At 54.9% G+C, this 18,562-nt stretch overlaps 1 protein-coding gene across 1 annotated transcript in view; it reads right to left on the bottom strand.

Annotated features, from left to right (window-relative positions):
* ARRDC1 (arrestin domain containing 1) overlaps positions 1–9,557 on the bottom strand; it is a gene marked incomplete at both ends in the record, with an annotated part of 35,808 nt that extends 26,251 nt beyond the window's left edge. The window contains one exon of the mRNA XM_082009176.1: positions 9,440–9,557. Coding sequence (XP_081865302.1) covers positions 9,440–9,557 — 118 coding nt within the window. The remainder of the gene's footprint in view (positions 1–9,439) is intronic.
* Positions 9,558–18,562: the final 9,005 nt, after the last annotated feature.

Below are 18,562 nucleotides of genomic sequence, written 5' to 3'. Positions count from 1 at the left end.
CAGCCTCCTCTCCTAATACCCACCCCTCTGAGTATCAGAGGGGAAATGCAGAGAGGTTGCAGAGGAGCAGAAGGCTGGAGAAGATAGCGGCAGCCTTTCATGTGGATCTTCAACCGCCCTGGTGTGCGAAGCCAACTTTCAGTTTCAAGAAACTTCTTTCCTTTCTACCTCTCTGGACAGAAATTCAGAGTGGGAAACTCTGACCTGTTTGGAGTCTAGCACGCCTGCGCTCCTTCCAGAGCTATGCTTGAGACTCACTTCTGTTCACCCCATCCACGATAGAGCCGTCTGTGCTTTTCCTAGGATGGGACCGAGCTTCAGGCAGGGCTTGCAACAAGAGTCACACGCAGTTCCCCAGCAGATCTCAGCAAACAACATGACCTCTGTCACTGCCTGCACTCCCACCTCCTCGCCCTCCTTTCTGCACACAGCGTGGTATAGCCCAGCTCCTCGGCTCACCCTGCCCCACAGCCCAGATGCAGGTTGCTGCCAGCACCGGCACCTCCGAGCAGCAGATACTGCCAGCTTGGTACAGAAACATCTTGTATTTGGGATCTCAGTCAGGTCCAGGAGAGTTTTACTGACGATCCCCTGAACAAGACAGATCCTAATTTATTGCCATCCTTCTCAGGGGACCCAGGAAACTTAAACTTGCTTTTGTGAGCCCTGGGCAACCTGAATTTAAGCAGGCTATGCTCTTCAAAGCAAAACAAGGCTGTACATACAAAAGCAGTCAGAGCATCTTAATCTTCAGTGTTTGGCCCCCAGAACAGCCCTGTGGGAGGGGAATGCAAGTCCCCGATGCCCAACCTGCAGCCAGACAAGTGGAGCAGAGCCAGCATTCACTCACAGGAATGCTGATGGACACCAGGACCTGCCTGAACTCAACACTTCAGCCAGCCAGGGACCACAGCCACCACCCTTCCTCAGGCTGAGCAGCACTGAAACAGAAGAGAGGAATCTCTTTTTTTTTTTTTTACAGCTTACCCAAATTGAAATAGGTTCCCACCCAGCACTTAGCACTACTTTAGGCCCAAGCAGTTAAGATATTCTGGTACACTTGACTTGGCCATCTAAAAAAGCAAGATACCCCACCGCAGTCTACCACACAGCGCTGCAGGTCGCAGGAGGCATTTGCTGGGTGCTGTAAGACCAGTCAGGTCCACGGTGTGACAAACTGCCCCTTTAAACTCATTAAGAAACTCAACTGCTCTTCCCCAGCAAGTGCAAAGCCAGGCACCTTCTCCCACCTCGCTGGCAGAACAAGCCGGAGATTCACCCGACACGAGGAGCAGCCAGGGAAGGCTGAGCTCTCTGACGTCCAGGGAACGCACCTCTGTTTGCAACCACCGCCAGCTCCGCTCTGTTCTTCCCACACCCCAGAGCAGGTTTAAGGAGCTCTCCCCGCCAGACAGCCCCTCTGCCCCCACCGCAGAAGCGTCACCCCTCCGTGCTGGGTGCAAAAGCCGCTGCAGGCAGATAAACAACCGACTGATCAGGTTTCTCTACTTACCACAAAGAGGTTGATTCACCAGAGACTACTCCCTTTTCAGGCTCTTTCTAAATAAAGGCTTCAAAGAGTTCTGGAAATTCATGCTTAACAGGCTTACTGTAATGCCAGAGCACAAGGGTTCCTGTGGGCCAGACTGTGCTGCGGGACTGAGTGACGCTCATTTTCTTCCGAGACTCTCAGATACACTTGTCTAGGAGTTAAGGCTAGAACAAGTCCTGTTGGCTGACACTCATTTTGCCAGATCCTCACTGCCACCCAAAACACGACCCAACACGGGTCATCCGGTCTTCTCAGCAACAGCCAGCCCTGCAGATGCAATGCAGATGCTCAGGAGGGGAGGTGACGCTCCTCCATCCCCTCCCGGGGCTCCAGGGATGCTCCTGGGCATGAACTCCCCAGCACTCGCTCCCCATCCTGAGAGGGGAACACTTGCAGGGTCAGCTCAGCACCTAGTTGGCCAGAAAAAGGCCTGTTTCAGGCTGGACACCCCCAGCACACACACCTGGGGCTGAAAGGATCCAGCACAGGCAGTACAGCCATCACCAGGCATCCTGAGTGAGCCTGTGTCTCCAAAGCACTGAGAAGGACTAAGGCAGCAAGTTGAGGACTGCTCAGCCACCCTGGAAACAGCAGTTTTGGCGTGAGGTGTTAGAGCCTGCATACCAGGAGAGAAGAGCACGGGGGACAAGCAGCCACGCGTAGCTCCGCAGTAAGGCTCGCCCACCCTGATGCTCCGCTCCAGGCACTGAACTCACAAGTCAGCAGCTAGAATTCACTGAGACACCTCCAAGCAATTCAGCGCTGCTGCAGCTCCCGGGCACAAGCCCAGAGCCAGCTCACCTCCTCCTAGCAGGGGAGGTCTCAAGCGCCTTTTCCTGAAAAGCCTTATTTATAAGCAGTAAAGCAACCGTGCATTTAGTGACAACTCATCCCGCCCGGGTACTGGCATGGGCAGGTTCTCTGGTGGGGAGGCGGGAGGACGCAGCGCGGGACGGTGCGACGGGAGATCCCAGCCACCTCGCCTCACCTGCTCCCCGCCGAAGATTTCACACGCCACAGCGAGCTCTCAAGCGTTGCTTTCACGCGTCTCAGTTGTCAAGAAAACCCCCTCTCCCAGCCCCAGCATCTTCGGAGAAAGCAGCCAGAATCCACTCCATTCCGCGTAAGAGCTGCCCCTGTGATTTTCTTTGATGCCATTCAATGCAAGCAGCTGGATTCTCTATTTATAGCAAGATCATCAGTTTGGAAAAACTACTTATGTTCTCGTTATTATCAGAGCACACGATACATAACAAATGCCTGCTGTGCTAGCAGTGCTACAAGTTGGTAAGACAGTCCTCACGGTCAGGCCAGACACCTGCAGAGGTCCAAGCAGACAGAAAAGGGAGCATTCAGCCCTAAGAGCAAAACCCCTGGACCTGACGTTCAGTGCCATGCTGGCACTCCCCATCAAGAAGGCACCGACTCATACCCACACACTGAGTTTTTCTCCCTGGAGATGTTGCCTTCCGAGCCAGTTTTATTCAAGTCTTATTGCAGGGAGCATTTGGGATTAAGGGAGAGCTGGGCAGCAACCTCTGTCACCTCTGGCCTGAGCTGCTGGAGCCAGAGCGAGTAAGAGCACTGTTCCGTCAGCAACAACAAAGGGTTGGAAGTCAGAAGCATTAGTGCTCCAGAAATGATTCATGCTTCTTGGAAGCAGCCTTTTTGCTACGGATATCTGATAAACTCCGGTTTTTAATCGACATTAAGGTGCTCAAAGGTCGGGGTGTTTTTACGGTAGGTCTCTGAATAACTCCAGACTGGCATTCACTTGCCACCCTCACCTTGCTGAAGGGGTCCAAAGCAGCGTCCATCAGGACCCACCCATATCCTCTCCACCACCAGCATCCAGCATCTCAGGGTCCCAATGCACGTGCAGGAGTTCGCTGAGCCCATTCCATTTAACCACATGGCATTGACCACCCTTCCAAACACAGTACCTGATGCCACAGCTAAACACTTTCTGGTGAAAAGCCTCTGTCCACAAGCTTGTTCACAGCAAAACACCCAGCTCACACTTGACACTGGCACCTCATCAGCTAGTCTTAGTTGGCCAAAGAGAGTTGGGGGATGTGGAGTTGCTGTTTAAAAGCCATCACAAGGAGACAGAAGCCTGCACATCTTTGTGGTCTGAAGCCATTTCACCTCCTGTTTCAGATCCTAAACATGATCCAGGGGCTTGGAGCACATGCAGACACAACTGTGCACAAGACAAAAATCCGCTGACTGGCAGCCGTCGGGCCCTTTGCTCATTTTCTCCTCTCCTAAGCGCTTTGCACTTCCACACGAGAGATTGGAAGAGTGACAGATTTTAAGAGCAACACAAAGAGGTAATTAACTTCCACAGCAATCCCTGTCCCTAGACTTCAGAGGTCACAACAGCAGCCTAAAGGCTGTACATTGGGTATCTTGGCAATCAGCCCTCAAGAAAAGAGGCACCACACCAAAACCCAGCCCCTGGTGCGCTTGCCAGGCTGTTTCAGACCATCTGCCCTGAGGAGAAGGAGGAAAGACTTGCCTGGCAGAGCATCTCTCTCTGTGCTTTTGCAGAGGTCAGGTCTGCAGCAGCCTTGAAGCACAACCCAACCACCCCATTGCCCTTCTCTTGGAAGAGCCCCAGCATCCCCACCTCCAGACGGCAGAGGATGGCCTGCACGTCCCTCCTACTCTTCTTGGCCCTGACAGCCTCTAGCAAGACTTTGCCAAGTCAAATGGCAGCTATGTGGCTTCTACAGACATATTTCTTCCTCAAGGATGACTTTCAGCAAAAGATACTCCATAACAGGCTACGAGCAGAGCATGCCCATCCACGCACCCACACCTCCCTTGGCAGAGGGGCTGGCCCGATCCAGCACCCGCCCCGGCTGCTCCCCCTCACCTGACGCTGCCTGTGGGGCTGTGCATGGGATGATGATGATGGGGAGCTGCCCCCAGAGGAGAGGGATGTAAACCCATGGGCTCATTCCTTCCAGCCAGGGAGCCTCCCTGCTGCCTACCTGCCTCCAGCCCCGAAAGACAAGCTACATCTCTGCCAGCTCTGTGCTGCCCCAGGGAAGGAATAAGCACTCACAGCCCGTTTGCCACACTTGGAGGCAAATCAGACAGGCAGAATTCCGCTCCACTTATTCTCCCATTTTGTTAAACAAGATAGGGGAGGCCACAGCATGTCTCCTCGCCAAGGGAAGTGGCAAACAGAGTTCTTCAGATGAGCACAAGCGGTGCACGGGTTGGGGAGGCAGCGGAGAGAGGCACACACTGCAGCGACGAGACACAAAACAATCTCATGATTAGTTATTGACTCCAGAGGAGTTGGAGCTCTAGCAGCAAGCCAGCCAGGAGAGCAAAAATCCCTCTTTTGTTCCACAGCCTCAGACAGACTTGGCCACACAGCTCCCTGCTGTCTCGCTCCAGACAATGAGAAAAGAAAGTTAATCCACTTCCCCTATAGCAGGAGCCATCCAGCCTGCCGGAGCGATGCTGCAGAACGACAGATGAGCATTCCTGCGCACCAGTCTCACCTCACCCTGGCGCCCACCACCGCTAGCGGATGCCAGACGGCTCGGGGACCTCACCGGGCACTGCCGGTGTCGCCAGGGACAACGACAGCTTTGGATCCGCTCCTGCCTTCCCAACCCACCGAGCCCTTGCTCAGCTCTGCCCTGCAAGGCACCGCGCTCCCTTGCCACACTGCACCCCAAAGCGGAGATGAGCCGTGGGGTCTCTCCCACCCCGATGATTTATAGGTGACGTATGCTGCCAAGCACAGAAATTTGAAAGCCACCTTTACAGAAGACAGACTTCCATCTTGGGATAGAGCAAGCTTCAGACTCCAACCAGGGACAGAATCCATCCTTTCAACATCCCCTTCCTCAGCAGCCCACAGCCTTTCTGCAGGAACGTTTCCCTCTGTTTCAGAGGTCAAGTGGTGCAGAGCATCGTGGCCAACACAGTCCTTCAGTGTCACCTCTTTCCCCCAGGAAGGGCACAGGTTACATGCATGTCGGAACCACCTTACATGTTAGCCAAACCCAAACTTCTTCCCGCTGCCCTCCCAGGAAAACAGAGGTCATCTTTTAGTTTGGACACATGACTTGGGTTTCGAATGACTTGCGTTTCGAACGACTTGCGTTTCAACCACCTTCTTCTCCATCAGCTTTCTCAGTTCTCCATATGAGAAGTAAGAATATTTACTACATTTAAGATTAGAGAAGGAAATTATGATTCACAGGCTCTCTGCTCTGCAGAAATGGGAATTATGTACCTGGGTACTTCTACAGCATGAACAGACATAGGTACTTGTGTCTCGAGCTTTGTAGTTCAACGGAGGGATATTAAAGTCAAGTCGTCACTGCATAAACCTGGACAGCTAAATAATGGAGTGAAGAATAGCAAAGTGCTGAAATGGGCTCTGGAAAGCACTTGCAGTTTCTTTGCTCTTAGTGACCTGGAAGAGAGGGCTGTTATTTTAACATTACACTGCTGCCCACGAGAAGCCGCGCTGAATGGCAGGCAGCACGACCGTAATAATCTGCGTGGCCCCTGGAAGCCGCCGAGTTGAGAGGAAAGTGCTCCAGCATCCCCGAGCAGCACAAGCCTTTGTTCCAGCACGCTCCTGCCAGCAACCAGGGCTGCCCGCCCTGCTCCGAACAAACTTATTTCCCTCCTCCCTCCCCCCAAATTAACTCCATCTCCAGCTGTCCCAGCGCCAGCTTCCTGTTAAGATTAATTATTCTTTGTACACCCATGTTTGATGATTTACCCAGCAAGCCAGGCACAATGATTAGGAATTTTGTATTCCCATTAGCACTCTCCCCCGAGGCTCAGAAGTTTTCAGGGAAGGACCTTCACCCTGGCACAGCCATGGGGAGAAGCATGCCTCCCCAAAAGGTCTGCGTGGGTCACCAAAGGCCAGTTGTCATTTGTGACGCTGCCGCATGGTCAGCTGAAGATGATGTGGTGCTGAACAGCCATTACTGCTAGTCAGCAGGGCTGGCACGGAAGACAGCGTAGGTGGGAGCATTTACAATCCCGAAAGGTGTGTCTCCAGTTATGCTTTCCTATGACCCAAGATTTTTGGCGTGTTTAGCAAGGCAGAACGAGCTTTGTTTGTTTGTATTGTCCACCTTTCAGAAGGTGCAATTTCCAAGAGCCATAAAACAAGCTGCCGTGTGAAGTAGTCATCTACAGGCTGGTTTGTATTCGTGGTTTCCAAAACCACAACACTGAGAGAAGCCACTGCACCAGGCTGGTGCAGCTCCAGAAATGGAAAGCACAACACCTCGGTGCTGTGAGCCAGGCTGCAATGGGCCAGGACTTCGCATCTTCTCCTGGGAGCTGTTTATTAGTCTGAAAAGTCATTGCTGGTCACGGAAGGTGTAGGTGTACATAATATGTAACACAAATTGATGCCACCCACCTCTCCCCATGCCCCAGCAGAAAGCCACAGCGTGTCAGAGGTTGTCTGACCCCTCTGCTGCTGAGCCCGTGGAGCTCAGCAGGGCTGACGAGTCCCTTTAAGACCTCTTTCCAGCAAGTAGTTGTCTGCTGTCACACCAAGAAGGATGTTTCAGCAGCTACACAAGCCTCCTCCTCTGAGGGCGAGACATTTCCTTCCGCCAGAAGGAAGGAGAGGGTGCCCATTCAAGAGACCCCAGGCCCCAACGTGGAAGGTTTCAACACCAGACACCATAAAGGTACAGAGCAGCAGGGAGGACACCCAGCAGAGTCACTTTGCTCTCTGCAGACATCGGTGTCATATCCCAGCGTGGCTTATTTGGGCAGGTTCAGACACCAGTTATGGGAAGTTTCTGCCCCAGCTGGTGAAGCAGATTTGCAGGGACCTCAGCACAAAACAGCCACTCAGGTCACCTCTGCACAGAAGCAGAAGGAACAGCCACACAAAGCCCACCTCAGATTTTGTCTCAATGCTTCTGCCAGCAATCCCAGAGCCCTGCTCAGCTGCCCCAGCTTCTTTCCAAAATCACTGCATTAGCATCAAGCACCACATCCAAGAGCAAAACTCCTCCTGGCTTCAGGACCAATATTTACACCTGACCCCAAAGTTTCCGAGTCAAAGCAATAAGGAAGCAGAAAGAAGGTCCAGAATAAAGAGACATCTTCCCCACAACAGGAAGGAAGAGACATCTTCCTTCCCCACAACAACCAGCTGCAGCACACCGGGAAGCAAAGGAGATCTGGTGTAGAGCAGAACCTAGCAGTTCTCAACCAAGATGCGAGTTGTACAGGCAACAGCAAGGTGTAACCGTGGCCAGCCCCAGCCAGCTGGCAGCACAAGGGGCCAGCACAACGAAGCCCTCTGAGGCCAAACGCTCTCATCTCGCCTGAGAAGCACTTTCAGGAGCCAGGGCGGAAGTCAACAGGATGGGAGGATAGAAGTCAGCTACCCTTCGTTAAGAACGTCTTTGCTGGAAGAAGTACAGCTGGGAGTACCCTCCAGAGAAATGCTGGATGTGCAACTGTTTTGTTCTGACAGGAGTTAAACAGGCTACATGTCTGCGCTTGTCCTAGATATTTTTTTCCTGAGGAAGCTTCCAAAAAGCTACACCAGACAACTGGGAGAGGTGCTCACAAAAGCAAGACATAGGCAAGCATAGGCACCATCATCTGACGTCTCTGTTCAAAAGACTTTGCATTTTACATTCTTTGGACTTTTTTCCCCACCAATAATTTGTTATAAAGGAAGAAGCATGCACGTAAGAGAAGCAAGCAAGACAACCTCAGGGAAAACAGCAAATCAGTTTGCATTTCCATGGCACCGAGCACAAAACTAACTCGCAAACGTGAATGACTTCTCTAGGGTGGGGGAGCAAGTTCCCAGTTTGGAAGATGTGAACCGAGCAGGCTCGCCTCCCCGAGTCCATCCCCGTCCCTCCGCCCTGACAGACTGCACCAGCCGCCACCAGGGCCTGGGTCTCCCTTGGGCCTCGCACCCACGTCCCCCTGATACCTCCTGCACCATGGCCACAGCCGAGACCAGTGCTGCCTGTCTGCCTGCGGCTGCCTGCCCCTGCACACACAGTACCACATACTCAGCCTGGATGTCTCCCAAACTGGTACTTCCACAGCTCAAAACGTTCATGTCCGTTTGAGACGTTACGAAACGGTTGCTCACCACAGAGCGTCCTTGCAAACGGGCGGGCAACGCTCCTGCTGGGGCAGCCGCCAGCCGGGACATCACACTGCCTATCTCCTCCCGGCCTCCTCCCATCACCCTGCCATAAAAAAATATGCATTTTGGCGTTTGTCAGACCCAGGAGCACACGGGCCCGGAGTTCAGGGGCTGCTGCCGCCCCAGCGATGCCAGCAGCCCAGGGAGGCTGCAGGGCTCCGGGAAAGGCTGGATGCAGGGCAGGGCTCCTCTGCCCGGGCACCCACCAGCTTCGAGGCTCCTGTGAAACAAACCCGTGCTGACTTTGGTTGGTTTGGGGTGTTTTGGTTTGGTTTGTTGTTTGTTTGGGGTTTTTTTGGGGGGGGTGGGGGGGGGTGGGGGGGGGGGTTTTATGGGATGGGAGGAAAAAGTAAGAGGAAGCAGAGAAGGAAATAATTCGGAAGGTTGCTCCTACCAGCCCCGCCGCTCCCCCCCCGGATCGCAGGCGGGGAGAAGCGAGGCGCAAGCCCCGAAGCGCCCGGTCCCCAGCGCCGTGTCCCCCCACCCGGCTCCTCCCCGCGCCTCCCGCCCCGGCACCAGCCCCACGGCGCCCCACGGGGGCGGGCAGCCCGAGCCCCCCACGGCCCCCGGGCCACCTGCACCGCCCGCGGGCACCTCCCGCCGCGGCCCGGCCCCGCCGGCCCGGCCCCCCCAGTCCGGCCGCCCGGAGCAGGCGGGCAGGGGCACCCCCGGCCCGGGGCAGGCCGCGGGCTCACCTCGATACTGCAGCGAGCCCGAGAGGCGCACGGTGACGGTGCCGGCCAGCGGCTCGCCGGGGCTGTAGACGACGCGGCTCTCGCCCAGGCGGATCTCGAACAGCTGCACCTTCCCCATGACCGCGCCGTCCCGACCGGCCCGGCCCGGCCCGGCCCGCTCCGCCGGCAGCGCTACCTGCCGCGCCGCGCCGCGCCGCACCGCACCGCCCCTGCCCCGGCGGGCCGGCTCCGCCCCGGCCCGCCTCCTCCCGCCCCGGCCCCACAGCGCGGCGGGGCCGGGGCGGGCCCTGAGGCAACGGCCGAGCGGTGGGGCCGGGCCGCGCTGTGGGGCCGGGGCGGGCTCTGAGGGAAGGGCAGCTGGTGGGGCCGGGCTGGGAGGGAAGGACCCGGTTGTGGGGCCGGGCTGTGAGCGAAGGGGCAGCATGTGGGGCCGGGCTGGGAGGGAAGGAGCTGGCTGCCCCAGCATGGGGCCATCTTGCCTCCTGGTGCTCCCTGCTCCCTCTAATCTGATCTCCTCCCTGTAATTCTCCCGGCCCAGCTGTCACCCCTCCCCTCTCCTATTTTTATAACCCCAATCGCTTTAAGTGTCCGCCGCGAGGCAGACACTGGGGTCCCAACGGCTGCCTGGGCCCGCGGCCGAGGGGCACACGACAGCCCACACGCTCCGCAGAGCGGCGGGGTGCAGGTGTCCGGCCCGGCCGGGATGTCCCGGGGAGCGAGCAGCGGGCTTCCCTCCATCACACTTGCTGTGTCCCCCCTCAGCGTTGCGTGAAGGAATAAACACCATCTGTAAAACCCCCACTGAACCCAGCGCTGGGGAAAGGCACCTCCTGGTGAGGCCTCCCGGCCGCTGACGAGCCAGCTGCATACACGGGCAGAATGCACAAACATAAACCGAGCTGTTTATCTGCAGAACACACAGAGCCCGGACCCAGCCAGCCAGACAGACGTCCTCCCACGGACCTGCAGTGATTCCAGCCTGGGGAACGCAGGGCTGCAGGACCCTCTGTGCCGCCTTACGGTGGGTGTTGCAACGTAAAACCCCATAAAGCGCCAAAGGGGTTTGTGTATTCCTAGTGCACAGGGCTCCTGGTGGGAACTTCTTCCAGGCCCTCCCTCCTCCGGTGTTTAAATCTACCTCTTATTTTTCCAGCCTGCGTGTAGTCACAGGCAACGTACACCCCTACGGTCTTGTGCCAAGGCTTTCAGCAGCTCATCTCCTCCCGCGGGACGTACTCCAGGATGTAGCCGTGCACCACTCTCCTCGTGCTGTCCTTAGCTTTTCTTTTGCCAGGTGACGCACCCCGATTTTCTGCAGTCTCTTTTTGTGTAAGACAAACCTGCAGCCTCTTTCATCAGACTCTGCAGCCTCTTTTCAGCTCTGCCAGCAAAACCAAACACATTGCGGGGGGTGAAAACACCCTGGGGTACAGCAGATTTTACTGAACCCCCTTCCCCCATGGAAAGTGGCCAAAGATTTGGGGCTTTGTGCACTCTTGGGGCCAACCCATTGCTGAGGCGGCACCGGCACGCTTAGCCCAGAGGGACACTGCATGCACGACAACTCGGGGTAAAAAAACCCCTTTGCCAAAACCAAGCCCTTCATGCTGTGCCGCAGCTCTCCTGACGCAAAGAGATTTACACGCCTTGTTTGCAGAAAAGTTAATTTTAATCACGGCAGAGTTGTTCACCCAAGGTCATGACATGAATAAAAAGGATTCCTGCGCCAGGAGCTGAACAAAGGCGCCCAGGCTCCGGCCGCGGCTCTGCTTGCTGTGGCACAGCTACAGTACTGCAAGACAGGCGCTGTGTGCTTAGACACAAACATGGGAGCCCTTCTCGTGACATGGCCGGCAGTGGTGCCACGGCATTAATCTAACCCCTGGACCACAGCTACACCATGCTTTGCAGTTTGAGAGATGTAACAAGATGGGTATAATTCAATATATTTGATGCCTGCGGTGCCAGGGCACCCGCCGTTCCCTGTCCGTGGCCCGGTGGTGCTCGGCTCAGGAGGGTTTTACTCATTGGAGCCAAATGTGTATTTGCATTCCTGCCTCCCTGCTCATCTGCATGCGGCCCGGAGTCACCCCTGTTATCTACTTGTGTGCAGAGTCACTGCTGAAATTCAGAGCAGGTAAAAAAAAAAAAAAGGCTACAGATGCTTGGTAAACTGCAAAAGATTCACTGTCCAGCTATTTTGGCCTATAGTTTTGCTTTAAAAAATTGTTTTGAAGGTTGTGTTGTGGTGGTGGGAAATCTCACTTCCTCTGGGTTCTGTCTGCTCTCCCTTCCTCCTTTTTCCCCTTGTTAAAAGGGAAATTTAAAAAGGGCGAAAAGAAAAACAAATGTCAACCGCCATTTTAGAATAAATTTTTCCTTTCAGATGTCATCACATTCCCCTAACTTCAAGGAACATGAAATTTCTTGACAAAGAACATAGTAGTTATTAAAAAAAAAACATTTATCAATAAAACACCCCCACTGGCACCTGAGCTGTGCGCTGCCCGCAGCACAGACGAGCTTCGACTGTAGGCCCTGGGAGAGCGGCTGCGAGTGCCCTCACACGTGGGCAAAACACACCCATGGAGGCATCAGCTGTAGCTGCAGGGCTCGTACTACCTATATAAGTATTGTTATATCTATACGGAAAAGACTTCAGGATTAAGTCTTGGGCATTATCTTGTGACTTAAATCAGTTCCTCTCTTAGCCTTCCAGCTGTTGTCCAGCAGCTGTGCCCCGTGACACGGACAAGGCACAGCCCCACCTGACCGTGCCTTGGTTTCCCCCCGTGCTGGACACGACCAACTTGCCCGCTGGGGCTGAGGCACCACAGAAACGCCCGAGAATACCAGAGCCATGACTGATACAGAGTTTAATGATGTGAACACTTCTGGGTGAGGCAGCAGCACGTTACCCTGCGGCAATTCGTTGTTTGCTGGGTCATTTCCACCCGCTCTCTCGTTTCAGGGTATGTGGGTGTTGGGGAGACAGGCAAGCCTTGCAGGGTGCTGACCCTGGCCTCTCCTGCTCGCTAACCCCGGAGAGGAGGAATCTTTCAACCGAAGAGTTTTCTCGCTTTCGCTCTTCCAACTGCTCCCCATCCTGCTGGGGGGAGCAAGCGAGTGACTGGGTGGGGGCTTCACTCAGCAGGTCAGCCCACCGCACCCCGAAAGGCACCGGAGCGGCTGTGGTGGAGGAAGAGAGAAAGCAGCAGAGCGGCGTGGCCAAGGAAGTTCGTCATTGGGTTTCTTAAGCTTCCCTTGGACTAAAATACACACGTGTGAAGAGGCAACCCATGGAGAGCTCACTGCTGCTACAGTTACACTGTATACACCACTGAGAACTATTTTATGTAAGTTTGTATGTATATAAAATCCATAATAACAATATATTTATGTTACACTTAACATTTATTACCTTTCCAGATCACTTCCCTGCTTGACTCAGTACCTCACCACTTCTCAGCTGATCAGTCAGCCATGTCCCCTGATACGAACAGCAACAACAATTACTCATTTGTTTCAGGCTGACACCTTTCACCAGTTCACAGGTACCAGGAGTGTCCAGCCACACCTTCCCGCACACCCGTCCTCTCCTCGGCAGGAGCCTGCAGCCAAGGTCCCCCCGTCTCCGTTCTGTGGGTTCACAGCTCGGCTGTGGGCCAGCGAGGTACAGACAGCTTCCCCAAGGGCACACGGTGGCATTGGAGCCAAGAACCACTGGTGGTTCGTGAAGCTCCCGGGTCTCCACGTCCTGGGGCTCTGGAGCAGCTCCTGGTCGCTCCTGGAACTGCATCTCCCTGATACACCCTGTGGGTGCACCGAGCCTCCCAGGGGCCACCAGCCCCACCACAGCCCCACCACAGCCCCACTTGTGGGGCCAACAAGAAGAGAGCAGTAAGTGATTAGGGGCTCTGCGAAGGGGCCATGCAGCAACTTTGGGCTCCATCCCATGGATGCTTCCTGACCCTGTATCCTGAGGCAGTGTCCCAGCCCTCATTCAAGGAGTGAGGAGGGAAAAAAAAATATCTAAGGGGCTGTTAACAGCATAATAAATACCATCTGCTTACCCTCATACTGTGTGCCTGATTAAAGAATATATTGGCTGAGGCATTTCTAGCAGAGAGACGAGACTACCTTTCACCAAGGGACAACTCCCCCCCCCCCCGCCATGTCCCTTGGCAGTTTGCTTCTGCTGCTCATCCCTTTTGCTGCTAACGAGCATGCCTGCTTTTCAGTCTGACTTTGGCAGGCTTCAGCTGCTGGTTCTTGTTCTGTCTTTCTCTGACATTAAAGAGTCCTTTAGTGCCAAGTAATTTCTTCTTCTGATGGTACTTACACACCAAAATCAAGACACCTCTCAATTTCCTTAATAAATGGAGCAATTTGAGCTCTTCAAGTCTCTCCCTGTAAAGCATTTTCTCCAGCCTTCGTGTGACTCTGCTGGTTTCTGTCTACGCAAGCCCACGTACTGGCATTTCTGTGTCAATGGAAATCTGCGTGCGGGAGCAGCCTCCCATGTACAGACACGTGCACATACAGGAATTGATGCATTAGGGTGTGTTTATCCCCAAATGCACGCAGAGGTAGCACAAGCCCTTAATTCACATCACTAGAGACCAGGGAGCATCTGGGGTAACACACAGGGGCTCCTGGCCTGTTTCCCCCTGCAGATTAACCCTCACCCCTGGGGGAAGAGGGCTAATTCAGGGTCATCCCTCCTAAGCCAGGTCCTCCCTTTTAATCTTCCCTCCAAGCCATGGAGAAAGATGAGGGCAGGGGGAGCAGCCACACCCCCCCCATGGTCCCATGACCCGGCTGGCACCCATCCCCTTCGCATGGGTGCTATTGCTTTAATAATTTAATTAATAAGTTCATGCCCAGCCAGCACCTGGTGAGCCTCACTAGAAGATCCTTAGAGAGAGGCAAGGCATTAATTACTATTATAATTTTAATCGCACTGCCTGGATTTCTAATCTCCTCCTTCGCTGGAGGAGCCTCTGCTGCTCAGCATGGGACTGGGGAGGAGGATGAGACAGTGGGATGCCCGTCCTCCCTTCCCATGGCGTTCAGCATCCGCGCGCAGGCGGAGCGGGGACAGCGGTTTATTTGCGCTCACCTACAGGCTCTGGGAAGAGGATTCACTCTCTCGCTCTCAGTGATCCCAGTGGGACCTCACCTGAGAAAAGGGCCAAAATAAAGCCACGGGCTGGGCCTCCATGCCCCCAGCACCATGCAGGAGTTTGCATTTCTCCCTGACTCTAATACTACTTGTATTTGGTCTTGGCTTCCCACAACGCCAGGGAAAGGCAGCGGTTCCTGTTTAACACATACGAGCCAGCCGATGTCAAGGCTCATGGGGACCCCAGAGGGGCTTCTCCAGGGAAAAGCTGTGCTGTGGGAGAAGGGCGGCCCAATACCAGGGTGTCTGCCATCCCAAGAGATGTCCTGAGCAGCCAGAGGGTCCAACAGCAGTGAGACCACTAACCCCGATCACCACCTGAGGTGCATGGCATTTGGATCCCGTATTTGACCTGGCTCTCAATCTCCCTTGCCTTCACTGCCCAGTTCTTCTACTTCCCTTTTCCCCTGTAACAGCTTCATCTAACAACGTCACAGCGTAGCTGCCCGGGAGAGCAGCCCACTACGATCCCAGCGTCAGCTCTTCCCGCACTCCCGACGTTTGTACCACCCCCTCTGGCAGGGATCACTGCCTCGCCACAGACTCACCGTCCGGGATGTGACATCTCATCAGCCACTCCCATGGAAAGTCCACCATCTCACCTCTGCAACATGTTCACCTAAATCCATTGAATTCCCCCCAAGAAATGGCTGAGGAGCATTCCCACATTGATGGCTGTGGCAGAGCCTGACCAACACCGCTCCCCAAAGTTGTACTACCAGGTGCTGAACTTCACATGATCGTCTCGTCCACCCTCATGATCTGGAAGGGGCGACAGGCAGCAAGAGCCCCTTCGTGGTCGTGCCGAGGGGAAGCATGGAGCCTTCACAGAGGAGATCTCCTGTTCCTCACGAACTGAATTGAAGATCCAATCAGAGTGGGAGAAATCACGGTCTTCAGGATAGAAGGAAGGGAAATTTCTATAGTACATCACATCCTGAAAATTCAGGAGAAGCAAAATGGTGACATCAAGTTTTTGACAAAGGGAGACAATAACTCCGTTGGTGACAGAGGGCTGTACAAACGAGGGCAGCACTAGCTGGAGAAAAAGGGCATAGTAGGATGAGCAAGAGGATTAGTCACTATTCCAATACAGGGCACAATCTGTGGGCATGCTGGTGTTGGGTTGATGGTTGGACTTGATCTCAAAGGTCTTTTCCAACCTTAATCATTCTGTGAACCTCCAGCAGGGAGTCAATGATGAATATCCAGGACAGAAGGCAGCAATGGTGATATCCGACATCGAGAGGAGTGGACCTCTGCGTGGCTCCGCAGCCCCCTGCTAGGATCCATTTCCTCAGCCAGCCACTTCTAGCTGGTAAAAAGCTGTGGGATGGGCCCTGCCCTAGAAGCCAAGAACAAGAGTCACCAGGAGTCCCCTAGCCCTCCACACAGCCCAGGAGGAGTTGTCTGGGGAGAGGAGATCATGTACCAAGGGTCACATCAGCGACCAAGATTGAGCCCTGGGGTAGGGGCACCCGGCAGCACCCACGCTCCTCTCCCACGCTTGGCTGCCTTTGCCAACTCATGAAGAATCCCACTCGTTCCTTAGCACACATCCCCTCCCCACTGAGAGAAACACTTCATTTTCCTGCTTGTCATCAGTCACTCTGTGTGTCCAGAGCAAAAAATATCAACCCCCAGCATGGAGAAACATGTCCCGGCAGCCGCTCCCGCAGGAGCGCAGAGAGCAGCCCTCTCAGCACATGCTGGCGTGGGATGCTTGAGCCAAACCAGGGCTCGGTGCAGGGGCAGATGCAGACGAAGGACCAAGGCTCTGACCTCCCCTCCTGCCTGCTGCTGCGAGTGGCTCCGGTGGAGCGAGCAGCCCAACACCCGGTGACACAACTCAGGGTCCCCTTCTGAACAAAAACATACCTCCATAACATACACCTATGTGCAGGGCCCCTTCCCCATCATCCAGGGACAGGGTCAGCAGCGCTGACCCCAAGGACACCCCATGGAGGGGACCAGAAAGCCACCCAGATCCAGGCACGCACGGGAAGGAGTTAATGTCTCAGCCCACGCTGCTGCTAGAGCAGCACGCTGCCCGAGGGCACCGCCAGCTGCCGAAGGTTTTCCTTTGTGAAGTAATGCTTTCCGAAAGAGTTTGCTGGCTGGATGTATCATGGGCGGATGCTGGGTAGAAAAGCTGGGGCCATGGCTGTCCCCCATCACCACCACACCTTGCTGGTCCTACCCCTGCTCATCCCAACTCTCACCCCTTGCCCACAGCAGCCCTGTTCCAGGATTGTCCTTCATTGGATATTTCCCTTTCCCCAGTCAGTGTTGATCTGGGTTTCCATGAGCTAATATGCAAGACTCAAAGGTTGATGGTCTGAGGCCAGCCAGACCAGTCACGCAGCAGGTGAGTCACGTCTGACAAACCTACCTTGGCTGGAGCAGGAGGCATTGTTAAAAAGTCCTCCACCGCCATGACACGAGCACTGTGCAGCTCACACGAGGAGCTGATGGAGGCTCTGCCCGTGCTGGAACCATGTGCTGGACATCTCCTACCAGCCCCTGACATTGCCAGCTGAGCTGGTGGCAAGTGAAGTGGGGTTGAAGGTGGGTCAACAACCCAAGTGACCAGGCAACAATGATGCTTGTGCAGCCAGTTGCTTTGTGGCCCTTGTATTGGGTCAGTTGGCAAAATCAAACCCACCGTCCCCAAGGGGAAACAAGCAGAGGACAGGGCAGCTCGTGACAGGTTCTAGGAGCAGGTCCTGGGACACTACTCCTGCCAGCAACCCCCAGCTGTCTGCACAGAGGATAACTGCCCAGCCCACCTACACAGGTCCATTGGGGGTGCAGGGTGGTGACAGAAAAAAACCCCACAGCGTTTCAGTGTGGCCCAGGGTGCAAAACAGCCCTGAGGAAGCAGCCAGCACCTGCCACCATGGGGTAAGGGAAGGCAAAAAGTTGTCGGTGCCCACTCGCTGCTCTGCCTGCCTCCACGCTCTCACGCTGGTGGGAGCTGAGCGTGACGATCCTCTGCAGGTCCCTGCCCGCTCCCCCCACACTGCCTCTCTGGGGGGACCTGCCAAGCTACAGTCACCCAGTTTACCCACTGGGACAGCATGAGCTGAAGCCACTGTGCCACCCCAGGGACCTGTCCTGCCTGGCACAGGGTCCCAAAGGGGCCGAGACAAGCAGCACGTCAGAGGCAGTGGCAAGAGCCTCCAGCACCCAGGGGAGGTACAAGGGTGCAGCCTGGCAGGCATGAGGCAGAGGAACATCCAGCGGGTGCAGCCAGGAGGGCAGAGCACACACCTTGGAGAGCCCTGCACGGGAATTTAAGAGTTTAACGGGTGAAACTGAAAGCCAAGAGCAGATCAGTGTGTTTACAGCAGCACAGCGAGTCAGCACAGAAAGGCAGCTTAGGGGAAACCGACAGTGAGCTACGTACAAGACCTGATGGCCTGTCCCTTCCCCAAATGTTGGGGAGATGGGAGAAGGACATGCTAGGCACTGAAGAGCTGGTGTAACAAGCCATGGGATCCTTGTCTGAGGACAAGGAGGGAAAAGACATGATACGCCCGGTTTAATGCAGCCAGGATGACTGTTAATAGCACACTTCAGTTCCTTGTGAACATGGGGGTGAGGTGGAAACGTCCCAGGCACAGTGTGGGTCCATGTCCTGGATTAAGTCCCACAGAGAAGACCAAGTCACCCTAGCTACATCTCCCCAGATTTATCTCATTTCACCACTCTTCTTGAGGCTGACGTTTGCCTTACAGATCAGCTGCTGCCGAATCTGTCACAACAACTTCTTTTACTTTCCCTGAGCTACTCCACAGTTGTATTTCCCCATGTTCCCTGTAAGCTTGAGATGGTTTAGGGCAAACCCAGTTCTTTCACCAGCACTTCTGTTTCCCAACAGCACCCGTCACCTTTGCACACTCCTCCCATTGGCAAATATTCCAAGCCCAGCCCTC

Source organism: Phaethon aethereus, assembly GCF_964289735.1.
Source record: "Phaethon aethereus genome assembly, chromosome: 20".
NCBI lineage: Eukaryota > Metazoa > Chordata > Aves > Phaethontiformes > Phaethontidae > Phaethon > Phaethon aethereus.
Note: the sequence above shows the minus strand (reverse complement) of the source record. Positions and strands in the feature narration are given on the sequence as shown.